The sequence below is a fragment of the Semicossyphus pulcher genome, unplaced genomic scaffold (genome assembly GCF_022749685.1).
Source record: "Semicossyphus pulcher isolate SPU_LCO1_2020_fin unplaced genomic scaffold, fSemPul1.0.p SCAF_5, whole genome shotgun sequence".
In the NCBI taxonomy this organism is placed as follows: domain Eukaryota; kingdom Metazoa; phylum Chordata; class Actinopteri; order Labriformes; family Labridae; genus Semicossyphus; species Semicossyphus pulcher.
Window position 1 is genome coordinate 19,177,056 of NW_027211726.1, and position 23,760 is coordinate 19,200,815.

A 23,760-nucleotide genomic window follows, 5' to 3' on the forward strand; every position below is an offset into this window, starting at 1 on the left:
GCAAGATCCGCATGCGTTTCTCCTGCAGACACCGACTCTGTAAAATGACAACATGATGAGTCCGTAACATGCGCTTAATCCTTGCTGAACATAAACATCTGCCGTTATGCCTGGAAGTCCATGATGAAAAACACACCTTCAGATCTGACCTGCAGAAAGAGGAAACAAACTGCAGGTTTCATGCATCAATAGCTTCTCAGAAAAGCTGTTAATAATAAGCAATGAAGCTGCAATTCAGCACAGCTTTGACGTGTTTACTGAGCCCTACACATAAGGTGATCGCTGAGATAAAGTAGAAATTAAATCTGAACATAAAAAAAGATCTCCTGTGTGAATATGTGTGCGATTTATGTGATAAAAAAGCTTTTTTTTTAATGATAGATGATAAAAAAAACAAAAAACACTGTAACTGCGGAGACGTTATTCTGAGCCAAAGCCACGAGTCATTTATTCTGCAGGTTTTTGCACAGTTTTTGTTATATTGATTTAATGCAGTAGTTTGACAGCGCTGTATAGGTGCAAAAAAATACATAAAATGAAACACTTTATCTCCCCTGACTACAGCACACGTACACAAATAATCACATGCGCACAAAGACTCTAAATGTCAAACTCTCCCTCTTTTATAAAGTGACTTTTTCCCCACACATTTAAACCCTCGTCTGCTTCTCACCTTCTCTCCCAACCCAATGTTATCACACTTGATGCCATATTCCTTTAGCATCACATACCGAAGTTGACATCACATTGCTGCAGGCACACTTCTCATGCCGTTCAGCTCTCTCTGAGGCAGCAGGTAGCATGTGGAAGTCTGTGATTCACACTTTTGATGTCTTCCTTTTAGGACCGAGGCTTTAATGTCCCGCCCGCTCCTTGAACACATCTCGCACGGCTTTTTACACTCCTGTGAGCTCTAATCTTCCTTTTAGCTCTAATCTTTAATTCTTCTGCTTTACCACTTTTATGGAAACACACCTCGGTGCACGTTTGCCTTCTGCTTTTTAAATTCACAGCATCCAAATCACCATTTCAACTAGATTATTTCTATGAATGGAGACCATGTAGAAGCATTAACTGTACATTTGGTTTGATGATAAATTAAAATGTTACCAAGGTTTTGTATTTACTTTTATTATTTTTTATTTATAGGAACCCCCCTATTTTATATTGTGTCTTGCTTTGAACAAGCAGATCAATATCATGCTTTAAAAAGACATACAGTCATATCATAGTAATCTGACTGGACAAGAAGCATTTCATGAGTGCTGATACAGACTGTGTCCCAAATCAGGGGCTGCATCCTTCGAAGGCCGTATTTGAAGGCCGATTGCATCACAACAGCGCGTCGAAGGCTGCCCTGTTTCGAAGGCTCCTTCAGATGCGGGTAACAAATGCGTCCTCCTTTTACCGGTCCACGAAGGATCCATCGGATGCATCCTTCACGGCCCAGCGTATCCCGAGAATCATTGTGTGCCAATTCAAGCGAGATGGCGGACTCTTACGCAGATGAGGAATACGCTTCTAAGTGTTAAAGTTTTTGCTTTCAACTCTATCGAATAGAGATACCAATGTTAAAAAACGAAAAGGGCAATGAAACTAATTATCTTTAAAATAATAGGTTAAGTCACGTGACGTTAGTTATGCTAGCTAGTTAGCCCGCTAGCTACCTGTTGCTAGGCGACAGGAGCAGCGTTTGGTGACGCAAGGGTAAGGGCGGGAACAGCTGGTGACGCAAACAGGAAATCCTGCCGAGACCAGACCGTCTCATTTCAGTTGGGCTTTAGAGGTCTACACAGGCTACGAATGGAGCATCCTCTGTGGACCGCCTCCTTCGAAGGCTGCATAGAGTGCAGGAGAATGTTTGTGTTGCTTGGCAACAAAAGTCAAGTTTTAGTTATGTCATGGAACTAGTTGAGTTGGTGGAGGAAAAAATAATCTTTGCTGATTGTTATTTTTTACTACTATTTGTTGCCTGTATAACTGTTGTATAAAAGCAATATCACGCTCATGTCGCAGATCACAGCTGTGATGATATTCAGTAAAACATCTCGACCTCTCATGCTTAAAGATATAAACTCGATTGTAAAACTTGTTTTATCATCTACGGCTGACTCCCTTTGCTGTGATTGTAACTCTTGATTTTCCTCCTTGATGGTCTCTTTCCTTTTTAGACTGTTTGCCTTCATCTGAGCGTCGAGTTTGTTTCTTTTTCTTTGGATTTTCACTTATTTTTGAAGTTGTATCTGTAGTTATCAATCTTTTCTTTGTTTGTTCAGCCATAGTAGATTACTGTTTACTCACAACACTTGCCGGAAAAGCAGCCGCTTAGCTCCGCCTACCCTCTCTGGCAAACCAACCACTGCTGGCTGATGGAGAACGCGTCACTAACTAGGCACCACATGTGATTTTTTCCACAAATGTCGCCACAGACACCCAGTCTATAATAATATTATATATTGCAAATGCAAAGGCTTTCATCAGTGGGCCATAGGCTCAATCACCATTGTGTTACCTCATCCGGTGATAGATAGAGACTTAACATTTGTTTACATGAAAATCTTTAAGATTATCACTTGAATTATATTAAGCCAATAACCAGTAAATGTGCAGAAATCATGATGGTGCTTTCAGTCAGAGAAATACAGGCATGTGAAATTACACATGTACACATTATATCACATAACATTCCCTATATAAAGCTAGTCTAAGCTCCAACTGTGCCTAAAGCCTTTGTGTAGAAAATGTTGGATCTGATGGATCTAATCTCAGTTCTGAGCTGAGTGCTGTTTTGGGATCTGAGGGTAATACATCATTTCCCTTCACTCACCGATATCCCAGTTGTAGGCGTTGGCCTCCATCTCCATCTTGCCGATGATGTACCAGATGCACGCCATCCAGTGGGCCAGCAGGGCGAACATGGACATCAGCAGGGTCAGGACCACCGTGCTGTGCTGCGAGTAGCGGTCCATCTTCTGGAGCAGCCGCAGCAAACGGAGCAGACGGACCGTTTTTAACAGGTGGACCACGGACACCTGGGGATGGAGAGCACGAGGACACGAGGTGGGTTTATTTTTAGGATGAAGATGGTGGACTGAGTGCTGTGAATATTCATCTACCGCCTCCCTCTCTTCTATTAAGCTTCCTGGAGCAGTTTGATTCCTAACTAAGCAGGGATCAAGAACCACAACTGCATAACATCCTTTTCATTTCTTGAAGATGTTCTGGTGATGCTGAGGTCAAAGTCAGACAGACATGGAGACAAAAAGAGTCTCTTGTACAGACACTAAATCTTAATACACACCTACGCTTATACACAATTGCATCCATAGCTCTGATTTAAGCGACAAAAGCTCTTAAACATGCTTCACGTCCTCGCCAACATTAGAGGCCGCTTAAACGCTCTCAGATTCTTTAATTAGAACGTTACAAATGCTCATAAGCACATCAACATTATAATGTATGTGAGGATTTCCTCATGAAGGATGCTTGAATATAAAATAAGCAGTTAGAGCAATCAGGGGCTCGCAGGTGCGTTTGTTTTCCTTCTTAATCCCCTCCACCGCTCTTCAATGTTTAACCACCTTCCTCTGTGCTTTGTGCAAATTAAACGACTCTTTTTACACGCACAATGTAAAGTTCCTTTTTTACACCTCGCCCCCATTCATACTTGTGAATGTCAACCATTGTGCACCTGCTCCTCAGGCAATCTCCACCAGCAGTCCATCACTTAGAGGCCCATGCTATAGTGTATCCCCATTGGAGATAGACAAACGTATACACAGCAGCTGTTATTAAGAAGGATGAAGGACAAGGAGGATATGTGTAACCTCTCTGTGTGTGTGTGTTATCGGGAAAATGGGACAGGAGTTCTATAGACAAGACAAGGTGTATATAACATAATAATGGTAAGAAGAGGAGCAGTGTGGACGGTCTTTATCAGAGCTGCTCCTGCATGTGCCTCCACTATATTTTACGTCTTTTTCTCCACACTCTCGCTGTGAAAAATAGAGAACTGGCGCAGCACGAGGGGTAATGAAGCCTCCTACCGAGCCCTGGGGAGAAGCTCCATCTCCTCTCCACCATCTATCACCGACCCGCAACCCACCTATGGAGCGAGCAGACTGTGTGCTACATCCTATTCTCCTCCAGCAGCATGAGCAGTAAGCAATGTAATGCACCCGACATCGCACGCACACGCACGCACCTCCTGCCACTTTTTCTCTTTCAACTTCTCCCCCTCACGTTTGTATTTCCTCTGCTTGTGAGGTGTGAAATTTAAATCGGCTACATGATTGCTTACCACCCCGATGCTTTTTAAGGCGGTATTTGTGCACATGAGACTATAACTTTACAGAAACGCTCGTTATTTCTCCCCCTGCAGCCACACCGTCAGCGCTGCGAGCCACTAACAACAGTGTGACTGCTCCGGTCTTTTTCATATGTTTTATTGATGCAGATGTGTCGGGCTATAAGCTGCATAACAGCGTCTGCGATACTAAGTATTCCTTTGGGTCCAAGACACGTATGCTTAGCAGCTTTAATAATAACTGCAGCACTTATAGCAGCTGATAACAAATGGCTGTATTTGGCCCTGATGACTCGTAAAGCTATATTGCTATAGAAGACTAAAGGACTGCACCATCTTGCTGCTGATCAATTTATGCACTTAACTTTCAACTTCTTCTTAATGGGCTGCACGGTGGTGCAGTGGTTAGCGCTGTTGCCTCACTGCAGGAAGGTTCCTGGTTCGAATCCCAGTTTGGACAGAGTGGGCCTTTTTGTATGGAGTTTGCATATTCCCCCCCTGTGCATGCGTGGGTCCTCTCCGGGTACTCTGGCATCCTCCAACAGTCCAAAGACATGCTCGTTAGGTTCATTGGAGAATTGGCTACAAGTGTGAATGTGATTGTGAATAGTCTCTGTGTGTCAGACTGGCAATCTGTCCAGGGTGTACCTGCCTCTGGCGCCTGGGATAGGCTCCAGCCCCCTGTGACCCTGAACAGGATCAGCGGTATAGATAATGGATGGATGGACTTCCTCTTAAGACCAGCCCCAGTCATGTTTTAAGATATATAAAATGCTCTGCTTTAAATAATAAACTATGTCTGATATGTTTTTTCTGCAAAATATGTTACCTTGCCGTATTACCTCCCTCATTAATCTGCATAGTCCCCGCCCATGATGCAAATTTCCAACCGCTCCCTCCGTCGCACGCCTGTAGCTCACCTTCGTCTCTGTCCTGCTTGTTTGGATTTTTCTATTTTGCCACGTTAGCTACTGTACGCTGCACAATGGCGAGAAGTAATATGGTGGTAATTCAGCCATACATGTTTGTACCGAAGGGATTCAGAAGAGGATCAAATTGGACAGGGTCGCATACAAGTGGACGTATCAGAATGGTAATGTATTTCATGTATCGCTCTCTAACTTGTTACAAGGTAACTGTTAGAAACTGAATGGTGTGACTACATTATCAGTCAGCAAGTAATGTGATGACAGCTTGAAATGTAGTAATTAGTAATAGTAATGTTGGCTCGTAACATAGCATATGCATAGCTTCACCCCGTCCATTTACGGGATTGGCTCCTTAGGTTTGTGACATCACAAACCTGCCAATCTGAAAACTTGTTGTTCAGCAGACGGGCCCAGCCATGGAGATGACTGCTCATGATGTCCCTGATATGTCTTGTAGCACATGAAGAACACCACATGGAGATGTTTACAAGGTTAAACACTTGATTTTCACTGGAGGGGGTCTTTAAATAAATTAAAATGACTATTAAAAGCATTAATTATTTATCTCATTCAGCTGTGTTAGTCAAAAAAATACTTTAGCACCCTTAAACATCCTCTAAGAAACAGAAAAAAAAATCATTTGCTAGCATCTTCAACAAAAAGGAAGAAACCTGAGATTCAGCTAATAGTCAAGTGAAAAAAAGAAGGAAAGAAAGTAAAAGGAAAGTCAGAATGAAATGGGATGACATGCCAAAAAAAGACGGAGATGTACGACAAAAGATGGAGGAGCACCACTGAGAGACACTGCTGAGGCCCCTCGGCTCATTTTAGTGAAAGATGGCTTCTGCCCGCAGAGGGAACATCGGCCTGAGCGCTCCATCCTTGGAGGGGACATCTTGCAGGACCCTCAGTAATTACCGGCCATTCACGCTGTCCCCTGCGGCAGTGGCAGAAGGGGGACTTGTGGCGTAGTAGCCCTACAACAAATCTCTGAACTACTGGGAGTGTGTGTGTGTGGTATTTCCATTAATAGGGTCTGGAACCAAACTGGCATCTTTGACTGGAGCAACCTGTCACTGCACCAACCCCTTCACCACAGCATCTATACTTTTGTTTCACAGCATTTTTTGGCCACTCCTGCTCCTTCTTACATGTTTAGTGCCTTTCTGTAATCCTTTTTCAGTCCTGTTTAAAAGGGCTGAAGTTTTGTTTCCTGTTGTTTTCTCTATATGAGGATTCTTTAAAGACCCTTTGAATTATTTTATAGGCGTAGAGTGAGAGCAAAAGCCAAAAAAAGCACAGACAAAGCATTTCTCTCTCTAAATTAGAGTCCGAAAAGAAAAAAAAACATCCATAAGAAACCAATCAAAGTCTCCCTATAGTGTAGTGCTCGCATCGTGTGATATCATTCAGCCGGGGACAAGACAAGAACGTCTACCTAATTGCTCCACATCTCGGTTTCTTCCTCCACTCAACTATTCTTAAGGGGGCCATGTATTTGACTGGAGCAGAACAGAAAAAGGTTTTAATGATACAGGTTTGATTGTTTTCTCAGAGCTCGTGCAGGATGTGGAATCAATAGGTAGAATCAAAGAGGCGCTGGAGCAGGGCTGGAAACACTCACATGCAATCTATCCTTATGAAATGTCAGATACGCTGGAGGTGCTGCGATTCACAATGCAACAATGTGTTGACAAGTTGCTGCTGGGAAATCCGTCAATCATGAGATTTTTTGTAGTTAAAGTCATGTTCAGTATAACTATTTAGTCTGTTATTTATCTTTTATTGATCATTATAAACTTAGATTAAATCAAGGCATTTTTGGAAGTCAATAACACTTGGACAATCAATCGATATACATTGTTAATGTACAGTAGCTCAATGTTTATGTGCTATATTAAACCCTGGAGGAGAAGCAAAAAGCCAAAGGCCACTCACCACGCTGACTTTAAAGGCGTAGAGCAAGTCAAAGGGCAACGCGGCCACCAGGTCGATGATGAACCACGTGGTCAGGTAATGGATGCAGATCTGTCGAGCGTCAAAGATCACCTGGCCCGACTTGCTGACATAAGTTGTGCGGAAATTAAAAACAATGTCTGTCAGGAAAACAGAAAGACAAACAAAGAGAGTTTGATTATTGTATTCATAGTTAAATCAGATTGAATAGCTTATTACTATTACACACTAACCTATGATGAACAGTATCTCCACTGCGATGTCGCTGACAGTTGTGCTGCGGGTCAGGTCGTCATCATCGCCAATGAAGCACACATTGTACGGCACCGTCACAGCCACGTAGAAAGTGGCGAGTAAAATCAGCCAATCCCAGCCGGCTTTGAACGTGCTGTAGTGAAGTAGGATGAACTTGGACTTCTTGGCATCTGCTACCTTGTACTCTGGCAGAGCAGGAGGGTCGCCAAACACATTCTATTGAGGACAGGATGAGAAAACAAAAGTGATAGAACAACAACCTGAAACATCAATCTGAATTGAATTGACAGTTCAACCAATCATGGGGTGTATATAAGACAGAAAGTGACGCTCAGAAGGCTCAGCCAAGATTACAGTACATAATAATTAAAGTTAAACATACACAATATGTTATAAATATGCAATTTTCAGGTTGCTTGGCTTTTTTATCAATAAACTGCTATCATGCAAGAAAGATGGGTATGGCTTTCAAAGTGATTTTTTTTTTATTAACAACCGTTACACATAGCTGGTTGAACTTGCGGTTAGTTGTGTTTATAATTAGGGATAGACCGATTATCGGCGCATCGACACATATCGGCATCGGCCTTTTTTTATTTTTTATTTATTTATTTTTTAATCCGACGGCCGATAAGAGTTCATTTCTTTGCAAATTTTATTTAACTTTGATTTATTTACTTTATAAAACTTCAGGAAGTTATTTATTTATTTATTTATTTAAATTTTCAGTTAACTTTATAAGAGATGCTGCTGACCCTTGGAACTCCCTGCGCTTTTTGTTAGTTTGTTTAATAAACATATGCTTAAAGGCATTTAAACAAAGTTAAGTATTGGAGTTTGTATTATTCAAAGTTTTGACGCGAATATTTTCACTTTGACTGCAAATGAATATCGGCTCCAAATATCGGTTATCGGCCTCCTTGACTACTAATAATCGGTATCGGTATCGGCCCTGAAAAAACCATATCGGTCTATCTCTATTTATAATGCAGCAAAATCTTATTTAACTTTAATATTTAATAGAGTAGCCTACTCGATCTAATTAACTGTGTATCATTCACATTAAACAATACCAGGGAAACTAATACGAAAAGGCCTATAAATAAAGAATCTCAACCAGGGAAATGTGCTTTTCCCTTTTCAGCCTAGCATGCTAGCTAGTGGCTACATAAATTTAGGCTAATTATTTTTCGCACAGTAATGGGCACAAGATAACACTGTATGTTTTGTTACACTATCACTGCTGTAAAGATTTGTTTAAGTAAAAAAGTGCTTTCCTACCTGCCAAACACCAAACCGCTAATAAAGTTAGACACTAGCTAGCTAACATGCTATGGCAGAGCATTTAGCAGCATAACTGCTAAATATTTCCCTGAGATGGTACACACCAATAGAAAGCGTAAAGAAAAGAGAATATTTGACTTAACAATTGCCAGGTTAGCATAAATACAACTCTAATTGAATGCTAATGTTGTTCTTTGCTAACAAGTTAGCTATTTTAACATAAAAGATGCTAACAGGCTGTGCCAGTGTTGTAGGCCCTAAAGTAGCTTGATGCACAGATTCAAGCTTCTGGCTGTCTAAACAGAAGAAAGGGTGCATTATACTTAAAACTTAAGCAAAATTACAGTAACACTAGATTTACTTTTTATTTATTTGATTACCGATTTTTTAAGCTGTACTGCTAACAAATTAGCTGTTGTTTGTCTTTGACTAAATAGTGCCTATGATTAAATCAGGCAAAGTTAACATGATACTATTGATAAGTGATGTTTCTCTGTTTTTAGAGAAGTCAGTAATAAAAAGCATCAGCCAGTGGAGCACTTGTTTGTTGAAGAGTTTTGTTTACTGGAAAGCCCCTCTCCACTCAGACACAATATTTCTCCTCAGCTCGCTGCCCTTTCATTTTGTCCACTGTGCTTTAATAACAACAGCAATCTTCTCATACTACAGTCCACCCCAAACCACTCTTGCTTGATCCTTCACCATGCTGCATTTTTCCCTGTTGTTTTAAGTGTGTGATGATACCTTGTTGAGCTTAATCTTGCTCTTCTCTCTGCTGTGGAGGTGACCAGAGATGTGGTAGAGCACCGTGCTGCTCCGCATACGAGCTGAGCTGAATGGAGGGCCTGTTTTCACCCTGCCGCGCCGTCGCTCTGTAAACACACACACACACACACACAAAAGTTAGTGCACATCATCCATACAATACTCTTCCCCCCTGAGGTGAAATGCTGATGACTGAATCCGTCATTACGCCTGATGAAATACATAATAATCCGTCCTGAATAGGGAAACATGAATATGCAACGGGAAGAATGTTTCAATTCAAAGCAAATTGCACAATTTCTGAGTGAAGTCACAAAATAAATGGGTTTTTACTGTCATTTTCCTTTTGTGAGCATGTTGCAGGCTACCTGTTTTGATTCACATTATTCCGCCACAAACACTGTTTGATGCAGTCTTATTGTATAAACATTATATTCAGCAAAACAGGGCAATTTTCAGCTGTGATAAGTCACTGCTGGGGCAGAGAGGCAGTTAAGTATGGAATTGTTTGGATTTTCTGTGGTCAATTGGAGTGAATTTTTCTGTGAGTGCTAGCTAGCATGGTTGTGTGTGTGTTTCTTTTAAGTGCATTGTAGTAGTAGATAAAGTAGATAGTGCAGGAGTGATGAGTTGAGAGCAAGAAGTTGGGTAATAGAAGGCGACACTTTATCGCTGCAGGGCTTTGGACCCCAGGAAAGGACCAAGGCCAGATTGGCTGTAGGGGGGATAACAGCAATAACAAAGCAGAAGAATAGAAGTGATAACTGCTTTTGAGTGTCCTTTGGAAAGTGTGTGCGCTCTGTAGTGTGTTTTGAAGTGTGTGCACGGGCCCCAGATGAGGCGAACAGACAGGGCCATCCATAACGTGCTGCAGCCTTGGGGGACGCGACACGGCAGGAGCACAGAGAAGGAGACATGATTATTTTTAGATCTGGGCCTAATGAATTTCCCCCTGCTTTTAAAGCCATTCTTCTGTGGGTGGAGGGGGGCGTAGAAGTAGGAGGGTGTTAGAGTTGCACTTATAGAGAAGGTGGGAATGGATAGATAGTGTAAAAGAAGCTGGAATGAGAACTAGAGGTGGTGGGAGGTGAAGAAAGGACACCAGAACACAAAGAAACAAAACGCAGAGTGACATATTAAGATTTGAGGAAGGGAAAAGTTGGAGGAAACATATATATATATATATATATATATATACAAACATATAAAACATATATATATTAATTTTTCAACTACACTTTATTTTATGTACATCCTGTTGAGACATCTTGTGATTGGCAATCACAAATGCCTGGGCTTCCCTCTTCTGCCCACGCTGTGCACATTGTCCAAACAGAGAACTAACTGGGTCACATCCAGGGTGTCCGTCCGTCCTTGAAAGGCTTCCCCAGCGTGGATGGAAATACCCCATTGATGTCATAGTGTCTGCATATCTCCAGGTTGTTTGTAAGTCACTTTTTAAAGCATCTTTTTAGAGATTCTTTCGTCAGTAGACTTTTACAAAGCAATTCCATGAAGTCCTCTGCAGTGGTTTTACCACAAATAAACAAGCACCCCTGTCTCTACATTGATCACCAAGGTGCAACTTTGCAGGTAAATTTTCTTCCAAACAAACTCGTCAGACCCAAACTTATTACAGTAAGGCGTGTGTCTCTGTCTGAAGAGATGCTGCATCAGCCCTTTCCTTTCTTTTCTATGAAAACATTTCATTATGTGGGCAAAAATAACTTTGCTTTCTGCTTCCTGTTCCTGCTTACTTACACTAATGAGAGTAATTAGGCAAACCCAGAGGTTGAACGCTTGAGAGGAGAAGAGTCAGTTTGCTGACTTCACAGACACAAACACACTTTGACCTTCTCTCCTGCTTTGTAGGCAGCTACAAAGGCTTTAGCTTAGCTGCTCCCTTTAAGGTGTACTGCTTTGAGGAAATTGATTTTGCGGGTGGGTTTTGCATCTTTGTTTCCTTTAGTTGCTCTTTGCATTTACAGTGATAAAGATAATTTAAATACTGGAAGGACAGTGGGATGACGCTTTAACAAAGATACACATGCGCTCAGCTTCTTCTCTTCTATCTGAGTATATCACAGCCAATGCTGCCCTCACACAAATCATGTTTATGTACTGCTTTCCAATTCCTAATATATTTTGTAAGATAGAAAAAGTAAGTCTCTGACATGCAGCTTTCTGGAGATACAAAAGGCACAGTAAACAATACTCTCCTGGGTTTATACAACATTGCAGACTTATGAAGATCATTATTTGGTGATGTACACGTCAATGCCCATCGGGGAAAAAGGTTGATTGATCACATTTTTGGAAAAGTTGCGGAGATTGGTCAAAATTGCAAGGTTGCAAAAAAGTTGCGGGGATTGGCTAATTTGATTGATCTGATTGATCTGATCAACATGAAGAAATTAGTTAAATAAGCATATCGGCTACTTTAAAAGATATTAATACAGTAACTCGTTAGGAAAACGTCCCATATTTTATCATCTATTTCTTCTACATATTGTAACATTCATAATCCACTCGTGCCAAGGCAACTAAAGCAAGGCCATTGGTCAATGTTTGGGAAAGATTGTGGTCGAAGTTGAAAGCCTCTTGAATCATGAGACAGGACATATTTACTATATTAACAAATAACCTGTTAATGTGTTGGCTAAACCCAACCCTCCTGTCATCCCAAAGTGATTTAAAGCAACTGTAAAGAGGTATAGTGATGTTATCACTCTTTTGTGAGACAAAACATAACAACACTCACCTTCAACACATTATATTTTGAGCACAAATAGAGTCTGAGGATTGGTTTTGTCTGCAGAAGCATAAACTATAATGGCACTTTGCTCTGATGGATAAATGATGTACCCTTGCTGCCTTGTGTTAATAAGAAATGGCATTGACATGATCAAATCAGTCTGCCTATGAAACTTGAGTTTCATATTCTGAGTGGATATTTCCCTCTCTTCTCCGGTAATCAATTCAACAGGTGCAAATAAAACACACACTGACCTTCCTTCTTGTCCTCTTGGATGGCTTTGGCTTTAGTGTCGGTGATGTCTTTAAATGAGGCCAGAAAGAGCACCACGTCCCCCTTCTCGTTCTTAATTGGCACGATGTCCAGCAGGCACCAGAACAGCACGGCTGAAAGGGGAAAACACTCTTATTAACACTTATATACACCAGCTCTGATTGTAGTCACAACGGATTGAAGACGTGTGTGTTTAACCAGTGTGGGCATGTGTGCAGAGCAACAGTTTCACAGGTTCTCAGACTTATTAGTGAGCCTATCTACAGTTGGAAGTCCCTCGGGGGACGCAGAGCCTTTAAATAGGCCGAGTCGCTGTTCCCCAGGCTCTGCAAGAGATGAACCGATCTCTGAGGTCCCGTCTGCTGCTAAATAGATTGCTTTTTAAAGGAACTGCAGGCCAGCATGTGAGCTTCTGCAAAGGTGTAAGTGTGCTTGTGCTGAGTAGTGTATCACTTGTTCATGCATGATTTATCAAATTGTCGTTAAAGGACACTGATTATTTTTTGGATGAGAAATGTGCGCCATTTTTCTTTGTCTTAGCTGCTTTAATGAATATATAAATATTAACAAGAGATCAGAAGACAATGTGTATGCAGAAGGTGCAGCTCATAGTGACAAACCAGCAAGAACTCTGCAACTAAACTCTATGTAGCATTTTAGCACCTTTAAGCTCATTGTTTTGGTTCAGTTTCAACCATACATGTATATGTGTATATGGTCTGAATACTCTGATTTACCTCATTTCTACTAGTTAGACACTTTCTTCGGCGAACAAAGAGCCACATACTTTATTGGGGGGTTGGAGGAGAACAAAACAGAGCTAAAAGAAGAGTCAATTTTCACATGGCAAGAAACACGACGCAAATTTTACTCCATGTCTGCTGGATGTGCACAGGGAATAGGCAACATTTTGCTAACTAGTTATATCAACATATACATGGCATATATGATGTCAGAAATGTGTTGACAGCTTGTTCTAGGTTTAACAAGCAGATTAAATTAAGACGACTTTCGGATGAGAGGAGAAACGTGCATTAAAGTGAGAATTACCATGACTTCGATGACTCAGAACCTTCACTTGTTTACAGCTTGTTGCAGAGTGCCAAACGATTCCCCAGCATCCTGTTATATAATACTAACATGGATGCTAACTTGCTAACACTGGTGTACCAAAGAGCTAAATTGCGACGCACTAATACACAGTCTTGCTGAGTCGAGTATGACAACATAACGCAGGCCTAACACCGACAAGCTAAAGGGGCCATCGTCCTTTTTAGTTTGGGTAACACATGACCTTTTCTTTAGCACCAAGTTTTAATTTCTTAAAAACCAGCATTTAAGAAAAGCTAAATAATGTTCAGCATGAAAGAATCTCTGGGGTTTTATTCTTATTAATGTTAATTAATTAATCACATCAAACTGAGTCTAATCCACATCACACTGTGGCTTATTTACTATCATTTGAGTCAAGTAACATTTTTGTTCTGATAATTCCTGTTTTGTTGCACACAGATAGCAGAGGTCATTCTCCTCTATTCAGTGACAAACATGAGCAGCTGATTAAAGGGATTTCCCATGGAAGTTCCCTCTTTCTACTCCCACTCACCAGATCTCCCTTGCCTTTTGATGACTCAAAAACATTTTTTTTTGTCTCTGGTGTGTGTTTGTGTGAAAGAGTGGGTGTGTGTGTGTGTGTGTGAATATCTGCATGCCTGCGAGACGAGGCAGCACTATCAAGCGCACAGTGAGAGAAGGAGCGTTCCTGATTGCGAACACGCAGCTCTCTTTTTTTTTTTCTCAGGCTGACAGACGGGAGGACAAACCGAGTCAATCAGCGGCGTTTACTTTCAGGACGCTGCTGTGACAGACGGAAAGAGAGGGATGAGACGACATAAAAAAGGCTGAGGCAAGGAGGGAAAAGAGAGCGATAAGCGCGGCAGACAGACAGACAAATTGGCACAAACAGTACTGTGTGGAAATGGTGAAAGAGGTGGGGGGGGGAATAAAATGGCATTTTTATGAAAGAGACAGACGGTTATGAAATGTAACAAAAGGAAAGTGAAAGGGAACAGAAGGGAAAAGGAGATTGAAGGGGTGGGACATAAAAGACAACAAAGCGAGAGGCAGAGTGGTGCAGACAGTCACATCTGTGATGGTATTAGCAAAGCTGTGTCTATGCAAACGGCACTGAGTCATCTACTAAATCTGCTTTATAAATCACAGAGAAATTATGGGAAAACTTCTGACGCATGCACATACCGTGATTACTGCACGATTCATTTTTAGGAGAGCATCCAGTATCATATAGAAACAAGTCAACAAGTCAAAACAGTACAGCCTAAAAACCAATCATAAATCAGTTTCCCTGTACAGCAGAATGCTGAAGAGAGTTTGAGAGTGACATGAAAAAGATCAATGCTTTTCACACTGGATGTCTTTGGAAGATTTTTCCAGACAAGAAACACAAACTGGCGCAATGTGGTGCTGGAAATTAAACGTCGACACCTCAGATGGCTTGGAAATGTCCTCAGAATGGACCAGAACTGCTTTCCTTTAAGGTATCATTTGTCCTCGCATTTTGTCAACAACACATTTAAACTGGACCCCTCCTCCTGGGCATTTCGTCACCAGCAGCTCACTCTGACTCTCTCGTGCGAGAACACTCCCATCCCGCAGAACTAACACCGAGAGAATCACGGTTACGTTTGCGCTAGCATGTTAACCGCCGGTTACCGTTGCTCTACCGTGCTATCCGTCGGTTAGCTTGTCCCGGTTTGAGGCCCGGTTTGAGGCCCGGTTTGAGGCACCTACCTGTCCAACAGAAAGAAGACCAACTCTGCATCACTCTTTCACCATGTTCGCCAGTCTGAATGGCGCCCAGTTGCTAATTTGAACCTCTCCCACTCTCACCTATACGCTGTGATTGGCTCAGGGAACCACTACAGCTCCCCTCCTGAAAATGTCCCGTACAAAGCAAAACAACAGACTAGATGCAGAGGGAACCCACACACTCACCAACACACATGTATAGAGGCCCATAAGTGATGATTTATTTTATATTATATTTGTAAAAGTCTATATTTTATTTTTCTAGGAAAATCCTACTTATTATACCTTTAAGTAGCCTTGAGATGGACCCCACGTGGAATGCGGAAACAAGGGAGGCCAAAAACAAACTGGCGGAATACTGTGATCTGAAACATCAAACCTAACATGTGGTGAGGCACAACATATTGCACAGGATAGGACCAGTTCGAAGCAGATAGTTGCAGCCTTATGTTCCACAGGGAACAAAGAGGATTAAGAAAGTTAGGGTGAATCTATAGCTCGGAGCAAAAACATTAAAAGCCAAAAGCAAAGATCTAAAGGTAAAAAATGTCAAAAAAGAAACTCTTGATTTGTGACAGAGCAGCTGCATAAAAATAAAACACTAATGCTTCAAGGCTTAATTTAAAAGTTTGCACAACACAACAACAACATGAAGCCTAAGTGTACAGATAACCCTGCTGTAACCATGCAACAGCACATGGCCCAATCCCACATCACAGCGAGCATGTATCCACTGATGCTCGGATGTGCTCATTATTTTTCGACTCCATTTTGTTCACCAGCCAGCTGGCTAATCAGTGAGGCACACACCAAAACATCCCGCACCACAGCTAGCTGCTGGGCTCAGAGTAATCGAAGGAGACAGGGTTAAAGAGTCAGCTGACAGCTATGAAAGTTTAATGTATCTCACTTTTGATAATAAGAGGGGGACTTTGTGAAGGATTGCTTTGTTTAATCACCTTTTAATGAGAATGGGCCAATAAAAAGAGGTTTTACATCCGTTAATACCGCCATTACTTCATCCATCCATGGGTCCATCTTTGCCAATTTAAATGTGGCTTCCTCAGAAATAGCCACAGTGAACTGCCATTTATGGAAATATACGAGCGAAGTCCAACATGGTAATCGCTCTGCCTGCGCTCTCTCTAATGGCTTTCCTTGGTTTCAAAATGTAATTGGTAAATGGCAGAAGAAGGCCCGGACTCGAGCACCAAAATAAAAATGTAAATTAAGGGAAAATATGACAACAATTGGCTTCCCATTGTTTACCTGTCTTTTTGTAGAACATGATCTCATCCTTAAACTCCTTGCGCTCCTCCAAAGCCTCATCGATGCTGAGGATGATGCTTTCGCTGGTCTCCGGTCCGTACAGGAACTTACAGGCACAGCTCTTCTGCATGACCTCGCCCCGCGAGTAGCCCGTGAGCTCGCAGAAGCCATCGGAGCAGTAGACGATAGGGAAGCCCTTCGACACCTGTGCGTTGGCCAGGATGAAGTTGCTGTCTGCAGGAGGAGAGAGAGGAAGAAGGTGAGGAGATAGGAGCACAAGGAGCTGAGGTGATTACATTATTCTCGAGGTTGTGGGGGGGTTGGGGTTGTGGTTGGCATTTCTATTTTTCATGCTTACATAGACTTAGACAAAGTGGCCCCGTTTAGAGTTTAAAGAAAAGAAAGGGAAAGGAGTAAAGCCTAGCTTAGCTTAATTCCCAGTTCCTCTTAAAAAAAAGGAAAAACCCTCTTCAACTTTAATGTTCACATGATGCATTGTGATAAAAAAAATATATATATTCATCCTAAAATATGTAATTGTAGTTTTACATTTTATATTATTTTATTCATGGGAGGTCCCAACACCAATCACTTGACCAGAATAGATTCATAATTAGGGTCTGTGTCCACCTAACAGCGTTTTTTGGCATCCTCAGTGCAAAAACGCCCTCTGCATCAGCAGTTTTTTGTCTCCGTCAATGTCACTTCTCCCTCACCGACCAATCAAATTCAAGAGGTGGTGGGACTTATGACATCAACTTTGTCAACAACAATGGCGAAGGAGAAACTAATCATTTCGTGTTTTTTCGAGGGTACAATTTCAAGGTCTAGGAGGAAGCCTTGTACGGCTGAAAAGGAGGTTTATGAAAGCTGTGTCAATAAACGTCACTGAACATGTTCAGACAGTTAAACCAAAAACAGTTATCATAAATATGCTAACACGCTCTGCAAAGCTAACGGGAAAGCAGAGAATGGTTGACAATTCTCTGTAGGTCAGTATGAGAAACAGCTTTCATATAGATAAGAGCAGCTTTTATTTTTTTCCACCAACAACATGGACGTTGGACATTACATTCCCAAATGAAATTTAGCTAGAATATCTGAAGCATCAACACTACTTTAACCTCTTAACTCCCCCTTTTGAAACTTCACACAATAAATGGAAGCCAATTCGACTGGTCAAGGAGTGGCTCTTCTGCTGTTTCACTGAATCACTCTCGCTGGTCACTGGGGAGCTAATATTTTAACACACGGAAGGCTGATTGGATCTTCAGCTCATGTCGGTTAAAGCCTGTGTGGGCTGAAGGCCATTTACCTCAATAATGGCTGATTTATCTGCAAGCTGAAAAGTCCGACTCCGACCCTGAATTCATTGTGAGAGTTGCTATGAAGGCAGGTTTTGTGTTAAGGACAAATTTTGCTACAGAAAACATAGCGAGAAGAGTAGAATCAGTGGGGAACGTGGCGAAGTGATGACAGTGAAAACAGAATCACATTAGCGCTGAAGTCTATCACAATTAATTAGCCTATTTGTATCGAGCTCTAAATACCCGGCTGAAAAGGACCAGCTGTTTATACCTGAATTCATCTATCATGGCGCACAAACACAAACACACATCCACACAAACAAACACCCACAGTGCCAATGTGGCGCAGAATGATGCTGAGCCGTACTGATAGACAGCTAATATTTACAGTAGCATGCCCATTATACAAGACAGATTCTGTACTGTGTGTATGTGTGTGTGCGTGTGCACTGCTGTAATGTGAAAATGCAAGGCTTAAAGCTAACATACACAAAGGTACATGTAGCATTAGCATATTATTCCGCATCCATTGAGACATTAGTATGATCACAGTAAATAAACGACCCACACACACTCACTTACACAAACACACAACATGACGCGAGCTTGTTTATAATCATTGCTTGAGACATCCTTCAAAGCGACTTTCAATTACATTTCATTACAGAAATCAATTTTCTGCATCAATAATTCCTTTTCCCACCAACCTCCATGTTTAATGGTTTCATGTTGTACATCAGGCTCGGTTGAAGGAAAGCACCTCAGATTTGAACTGGGAGTACAGCAGCAGAGAACAAAACCCTTGTACGCGTCCCTCCAGAGGAATGAGCAACATGCTCCCTTTTAACAATCCCATTTTGCTTCTGCAAGCTCGCTGCCACTTGCTAAAAAATTGTGATTCATGTCTCTTTGAGGAGTCTGGGACCAGGAGAAAAGTTATGTTAGAGCGCATAAAGGACAATACCAGTTTATTTAAGCTTTGGTTTGGCTGTTTATTCCATATAATTTCTGTTGTCAATCCTCAGGAAGGCGTAATCTCAGATCAAGAAACAGAGCAACATAGTAAGTGTGGCTTGCTGGGATTTCGAGCTACACTCTGAATTTTTCAGAGGTCAACAAATCCCAAGAAAGAACAAAAAACAACAATATTTTTTACACTTCCACAGCCTGCCTGTGGCTCTCTGCCCAAAGCCCATTTGTTCCTGGAGGTATAAAACTTTAAAAAGTGGTGTATTTCCTAATAAGGCAGGGCACTGTAGTTTTCAGCAAATATCACTCAAACAGGAGTAAATAGTGTATCAGATGGGGACAATTTTATGATGCAGGTTTGGTGCTCTGGTGAGTATTTCCAGGAGCAGGACACTGTATTTAGGTCTGGGGCAGCAGTGGCTCAGTGGTAAGAGTCGGTTGTCTCTTAATTGGAAGGTTGGCGCTTTGATCCCCTGCTGCTGCCTTGGGCAAGACACCGAACCCATAATTGCTCCTAAAAGCATGGCCATCGGTGTGTGTGACTGTGCGTGAATGTTAGCTCGGTCCTGATTGGCAATTGGCGCTTTGCATACAAACTCTGCCACCAGTGTATGAATGTGTGTGTGAAAGGGTGACTGCGTCGGTGACTGTTGAATGGTCTGAAGACTAGAAAAGATGTGGTTTATTTATGGGTATTTAACAAGCGGCAACCTCCGGTGTAGAAAAATGAAGCCAATGCAGAAGTGCAAAAAACTGCAGTTCCTCGAGTGGCCACTTGAGGCTTCAGAAAACAAGAAATAACATTACAGCAGGTGGGAAAATGCCAATTTTTACAGCTGAAATAAACATGTTTACAGCCTGGTACAAAAAACGGTTTTGTTATAAATAGCAAATTTTTTTTATAACACACCCGTTTTAATTATATAAAGCCTTAAATGATAGGGGCCGGATCACTTGATTGACAGGTGGATCCTGCTGGCTGTCTGCTAGACGTCAACACAGACACAGTCACTGAGCTTAACTTCACCTGTTTGTGTTGTTGGAGACTTTGGGGGATTTTTTAATTCAAAGTTTGGACAAATAATCTGTCTCTCTCTCTGTGGGATTTATGGAACTTTATGGCCGTGCAAGAAGTCTGAGCTCCAGCTTTTCGGTGAGTTAAGTGTTACTGTATTGAAATATTTTTAGCACTAAGTAGCAGGCATACTGTGCTCGCTTTAGCTGCTTGTTAGCCTGTACAGTGTTTATCAAACATTTATTTAATCGTCGGCCAGTAAATGGGAGTCAGGAGTTTAAGAGATTACAGCGAACTGCACTGATGAGAAAATCGGTTATTTTAAGTTTCCCGTTACGTGTCGGCTCGCCGCTCTCTCACCGGGTGAGCGAGCAGCGAGTCCGCTACTTCTTTAGTCTGATAACTAAACACCTGCAGTCAGTCACCGACAGAATCTCCTCCTGGGAAAGTCAAACTAGCTCATGCATTATTTTTACAGTCTATGACTAATAACCGTTAGCTACGCTGAGGAGCATATAACCTGATTCATGCGGCCCGCCCATCGAGCTCAGCCATAGGCTTTAGCTCTGCCGCGCTCCGTCTCTTTGCCCGTCTCTAGATTAGCCGGCTCTGGCATTTCCAATATGGCGACCCCCAGCGCCGGCGCAATATGGGCTTCAAGACACTGCTTCAGAAACCAATGGGTGACGTCACTGAGACTACGTCCATTATTTATACAGTCTATGGTATTTAATAGATTTTGCACAACGAAGGTAGCGTATTGCTCAGAGAAATGGTATCAAGTTTTTGGCTACACAGAACATAGTTGTTAGTAGGATAAATTTGTAACTTATAACAACTTGGGTCTTACTGGAGGCGGGCCTCAAACACTGAGTTCTGCCCCTCGGCAGGCTTTGGAGAGCTGGCCAATCAGAAGACAGTGGACTTGCAGGGGCAGGGTTTCTTCTTCGAGGTTATATTAGGGCCTGCGCAGAGCAGTGTTCGATAAATGAGGATTTTTTTTTACTGTATAATGCCCATGAGGAATCACAAAGTGAAAAAAAGAGCCTTAAATAAGCATAATACCCTCCCCCTTAAGGTTTTTTGTCATCGTTTATTAGGGTTACGACATGCTTTATTAAGCTGTGCTGTAATTAAGGAGGTCTGCAGACACAGTGACAGCCTTTAATGGAGGTCAGAAAGGGTCAAAACCTCAAAACAAGCCTTTATCTCCTTTCACTAGTTAATCCACCACTTTATATGGAGACACAATTGAAAATGGACTTACTGGAAATGTTGAGTGACAGATGTTTCTAATGGACATTTTGGGTAATTGTTTTACAGTTCACCTCTATTTTCTCCTCTTCACTTGGACACGACCAAACAAGGATATAAAAATGGACTCTGCTTTAACAGTATGTTGGGAATCACAGTCAACATGGATGAAAAAAAGCAGTGATTCTCTTCTTGAAAGAGAAAAACACAACAAGATAGACACGTCAGCTGTAACTCTGCCTGCGTGGCTCAGACAGATGGTCAGAGCGGGTCTCAGCGTTGGGACCGGCTGTCAGACATGAAGCCCCTCAGGCTCGGGGTTAGCTGGAGAGAGAGAGCGACAGGGCTACTGGCCTCTCAGGGAGCCGAGGCAAAGGCCTGCAGCCTGTCTGCTGGCAGCTCCCACAGCAGAGAGGACCGTGCTGACAGGCAGTGGATGTTTACTGTGAAATACACACCATGCTGTGTTTGACAGAGGATTACTTATAGGATGTAGAGGATTGACAGATCGGCTGTATATTATTGGAGTGTACAGTATGTCTGTAAAGACAAAGGGAATCCTTTTATTATTACAGCATGTTGGGCGTAAGCGTAACGAAAATTTAATGGATAATCAGGAAGCTATCGTACATTTTAAAAGGTCTTTAAAATATATATCTTCTCTTTGGCGACACCTATGGCGATAAACGGTAATTGCGGGAGCACACTTCCCAGATAACCAGACAGTGTCGCATGTGTGACGTCCATGGTTTGCTACGGTTGTAACTCTTGATTTTCCTCGCTGACGGTCGCTTCCCTTTTCAGACTGCAGCCGCCATGATAGATTTTAGCATTTGTCTTGTTTCTTCCTGGTTTAAAGTGGGCGGTGATGAGTGGAAAAAGGATGATATCATGCATTTCCATGCACCAATCAGGGCTTAGCAATATTCAAATCAAACATGAAATGACTATCGGGGGTTGTTGCTCATTTTGCTGCGCCGCTGTCTGTCAAATCAGATCAAACCACGAACACAGTTTAAATGAAGATAAGCTGTGTTTCAGGGTGGCATGTCCTTAAAGTTCACATGAAACTCAGAGGAGAAATATTTTTTATGTTTGTTTAAAACAGAAAGTTAAGGAGGGGCGTGTCACAAATATTGGTTGACATTTACAGTAGCCAATAGAGCTGAATGTGACAACATTCACACACAAACAGTGTCAACCAGTGATGCTAGCTAGTTCGTAGATCCCCTCCAAGTGCAGGATGATTCATTGAAACATTGGAAATAAACTTAGTTGTCATTTGTTGATCTCAGCAAAAAAAGGATAACCTTTTTTTTTTTACCTGTATACTCTCTTTTTTACTCTGTCCCTCCCACCAAATTCCCTCATCCTTCCTTTCCTTAACCATTTCTTTCCTCCTCCTCCCTCCTTCTGTCCTACTTTCTCTGACTCCCTCCTTTCCTCCTCCTCTAATGCAGCAGCATTACCCCCCTTCTTGCCTACCCCCATCTTCTAGCTTGGCTCCCTCCTTCCTTCCCTCCCAGCTGTTCTTAATGTCCTCCTACCGTTTTGGATCTCTCCGCCTAATTACTCTTCATCTCCTCTTTCCCTTGGAATTCCAGGAGACCATCCCTCTTTTTCCCCAATCCATTTATTTCCTTCACTCTTCATCCACCACCTCAAGAGCATCTGTCCAGTTTGACTATATTTCCTCTGCACCCTGAACCTCTGCTGAAGGAAAGGTCTGAATCATCTCTCATTCTGAGTCCTTTGCAGATTTCATCTCACCTTTTCTACCCCTCCGTCACCTCCTCTTAGAGTCTTTCTTTTGTTCGTTTCGTTTTCATCTCTGGATCCTCTGTCTGAGCCTCTTTATCACCTTCTTTTTCCTCTACTGTACCTCTCTCTCCATTCTGAATTTCTTTTGGCTAATTGCGCCGGTGTAGAAGCACCATAGATCATCTCCCCTCACAGTACTGCATGACAGTTGCTGGAGAAACCCCACAGGGACACGGAGAAGAGGAGCACAGGAGGAGAGATGGAGACAAAGAAAGAGAGGAGGAAAGAAGGCCAGGGTGAGAAGAAGAGAGCGATGGTTATAGAGCCATCGTATGCAGTGAAAAGTCATGGGTAATTGTTGGTAAATGCATTATTTGTACATGTGAGCTATTTGACGTGTACAAGTATAATTTTACCATCAAAACAGACACATTAGAAAGTTATGTTCTCCTCTCAAGAGTTATTATTTTGGTTGGTTTGAAGGTCTGTGTGTTCTGGTCCTCCTTTGATATAGATTGATATTCTTTCACCCTGATTCAGGTCAGGCCAATCACAGCCATTTATCTAAATGGGGTGGGTTAAGTCACATTGTGGGATTTTCATAAACAACCAGGATGGCTGCTGCTGATGTGGAACATTGTGGATATTATCTCGTCAGTACAAAATGAACTGGACAATTGGTTACGGTTATGTACAAATGGTAAGTGAACAATTCATGCCACACGTCCGTGTGTTATGTTGAAATAGAAGCCAAATGGAACCAATGGGAAGTAGCTTCTTAGCCTTGCAGCAGGCCAGACATCATGTTTTGGTTGAAGGGTTCAGAGGCAATT

General features: G+C 42.0%; 1 protein-coding gene across 1 annotated transcript in view; it reads right to left on the reverse strand.

Annotated features, from left to right (window-relative positions):
* The window catches only part of kcnh8 (potassium voltage-gated channel, subfamily H (eag-related), member 8), a 56,055-nt gene that overhangs the window by 23,241 nt on the left and 9,054 nt on the right, over positions 1-23,760 (reverse strand). The window contains exons 2-7 of the mRNA XM_069681075.1: positions 16,622-16,855; positions 12,505-12,636; positions 9,475-9,602; positions 7,425-7,662; positions 7,174-7,331; positions 2,828-3,032 (exon numbers count right to left, since the gene is read on the reverse strand). Coding sequence (XP_069537176.1) covers positions 2,828-3,032; positions 7,174-7,331; positions 7,425-7,662; positions 9,475-9,602; positions 12,505-12,636; positions 16,622-16,855 — 1,095 coding nt within the window. The remainder of the gene's footprint in view (positions 1-2,827; positions 3,033-7,173; positions 7,332-7,424; positions 7,663-9,474; positions 9,603-12,504; positions 12,637-16,621; positions 16,856-23,760) is intronic.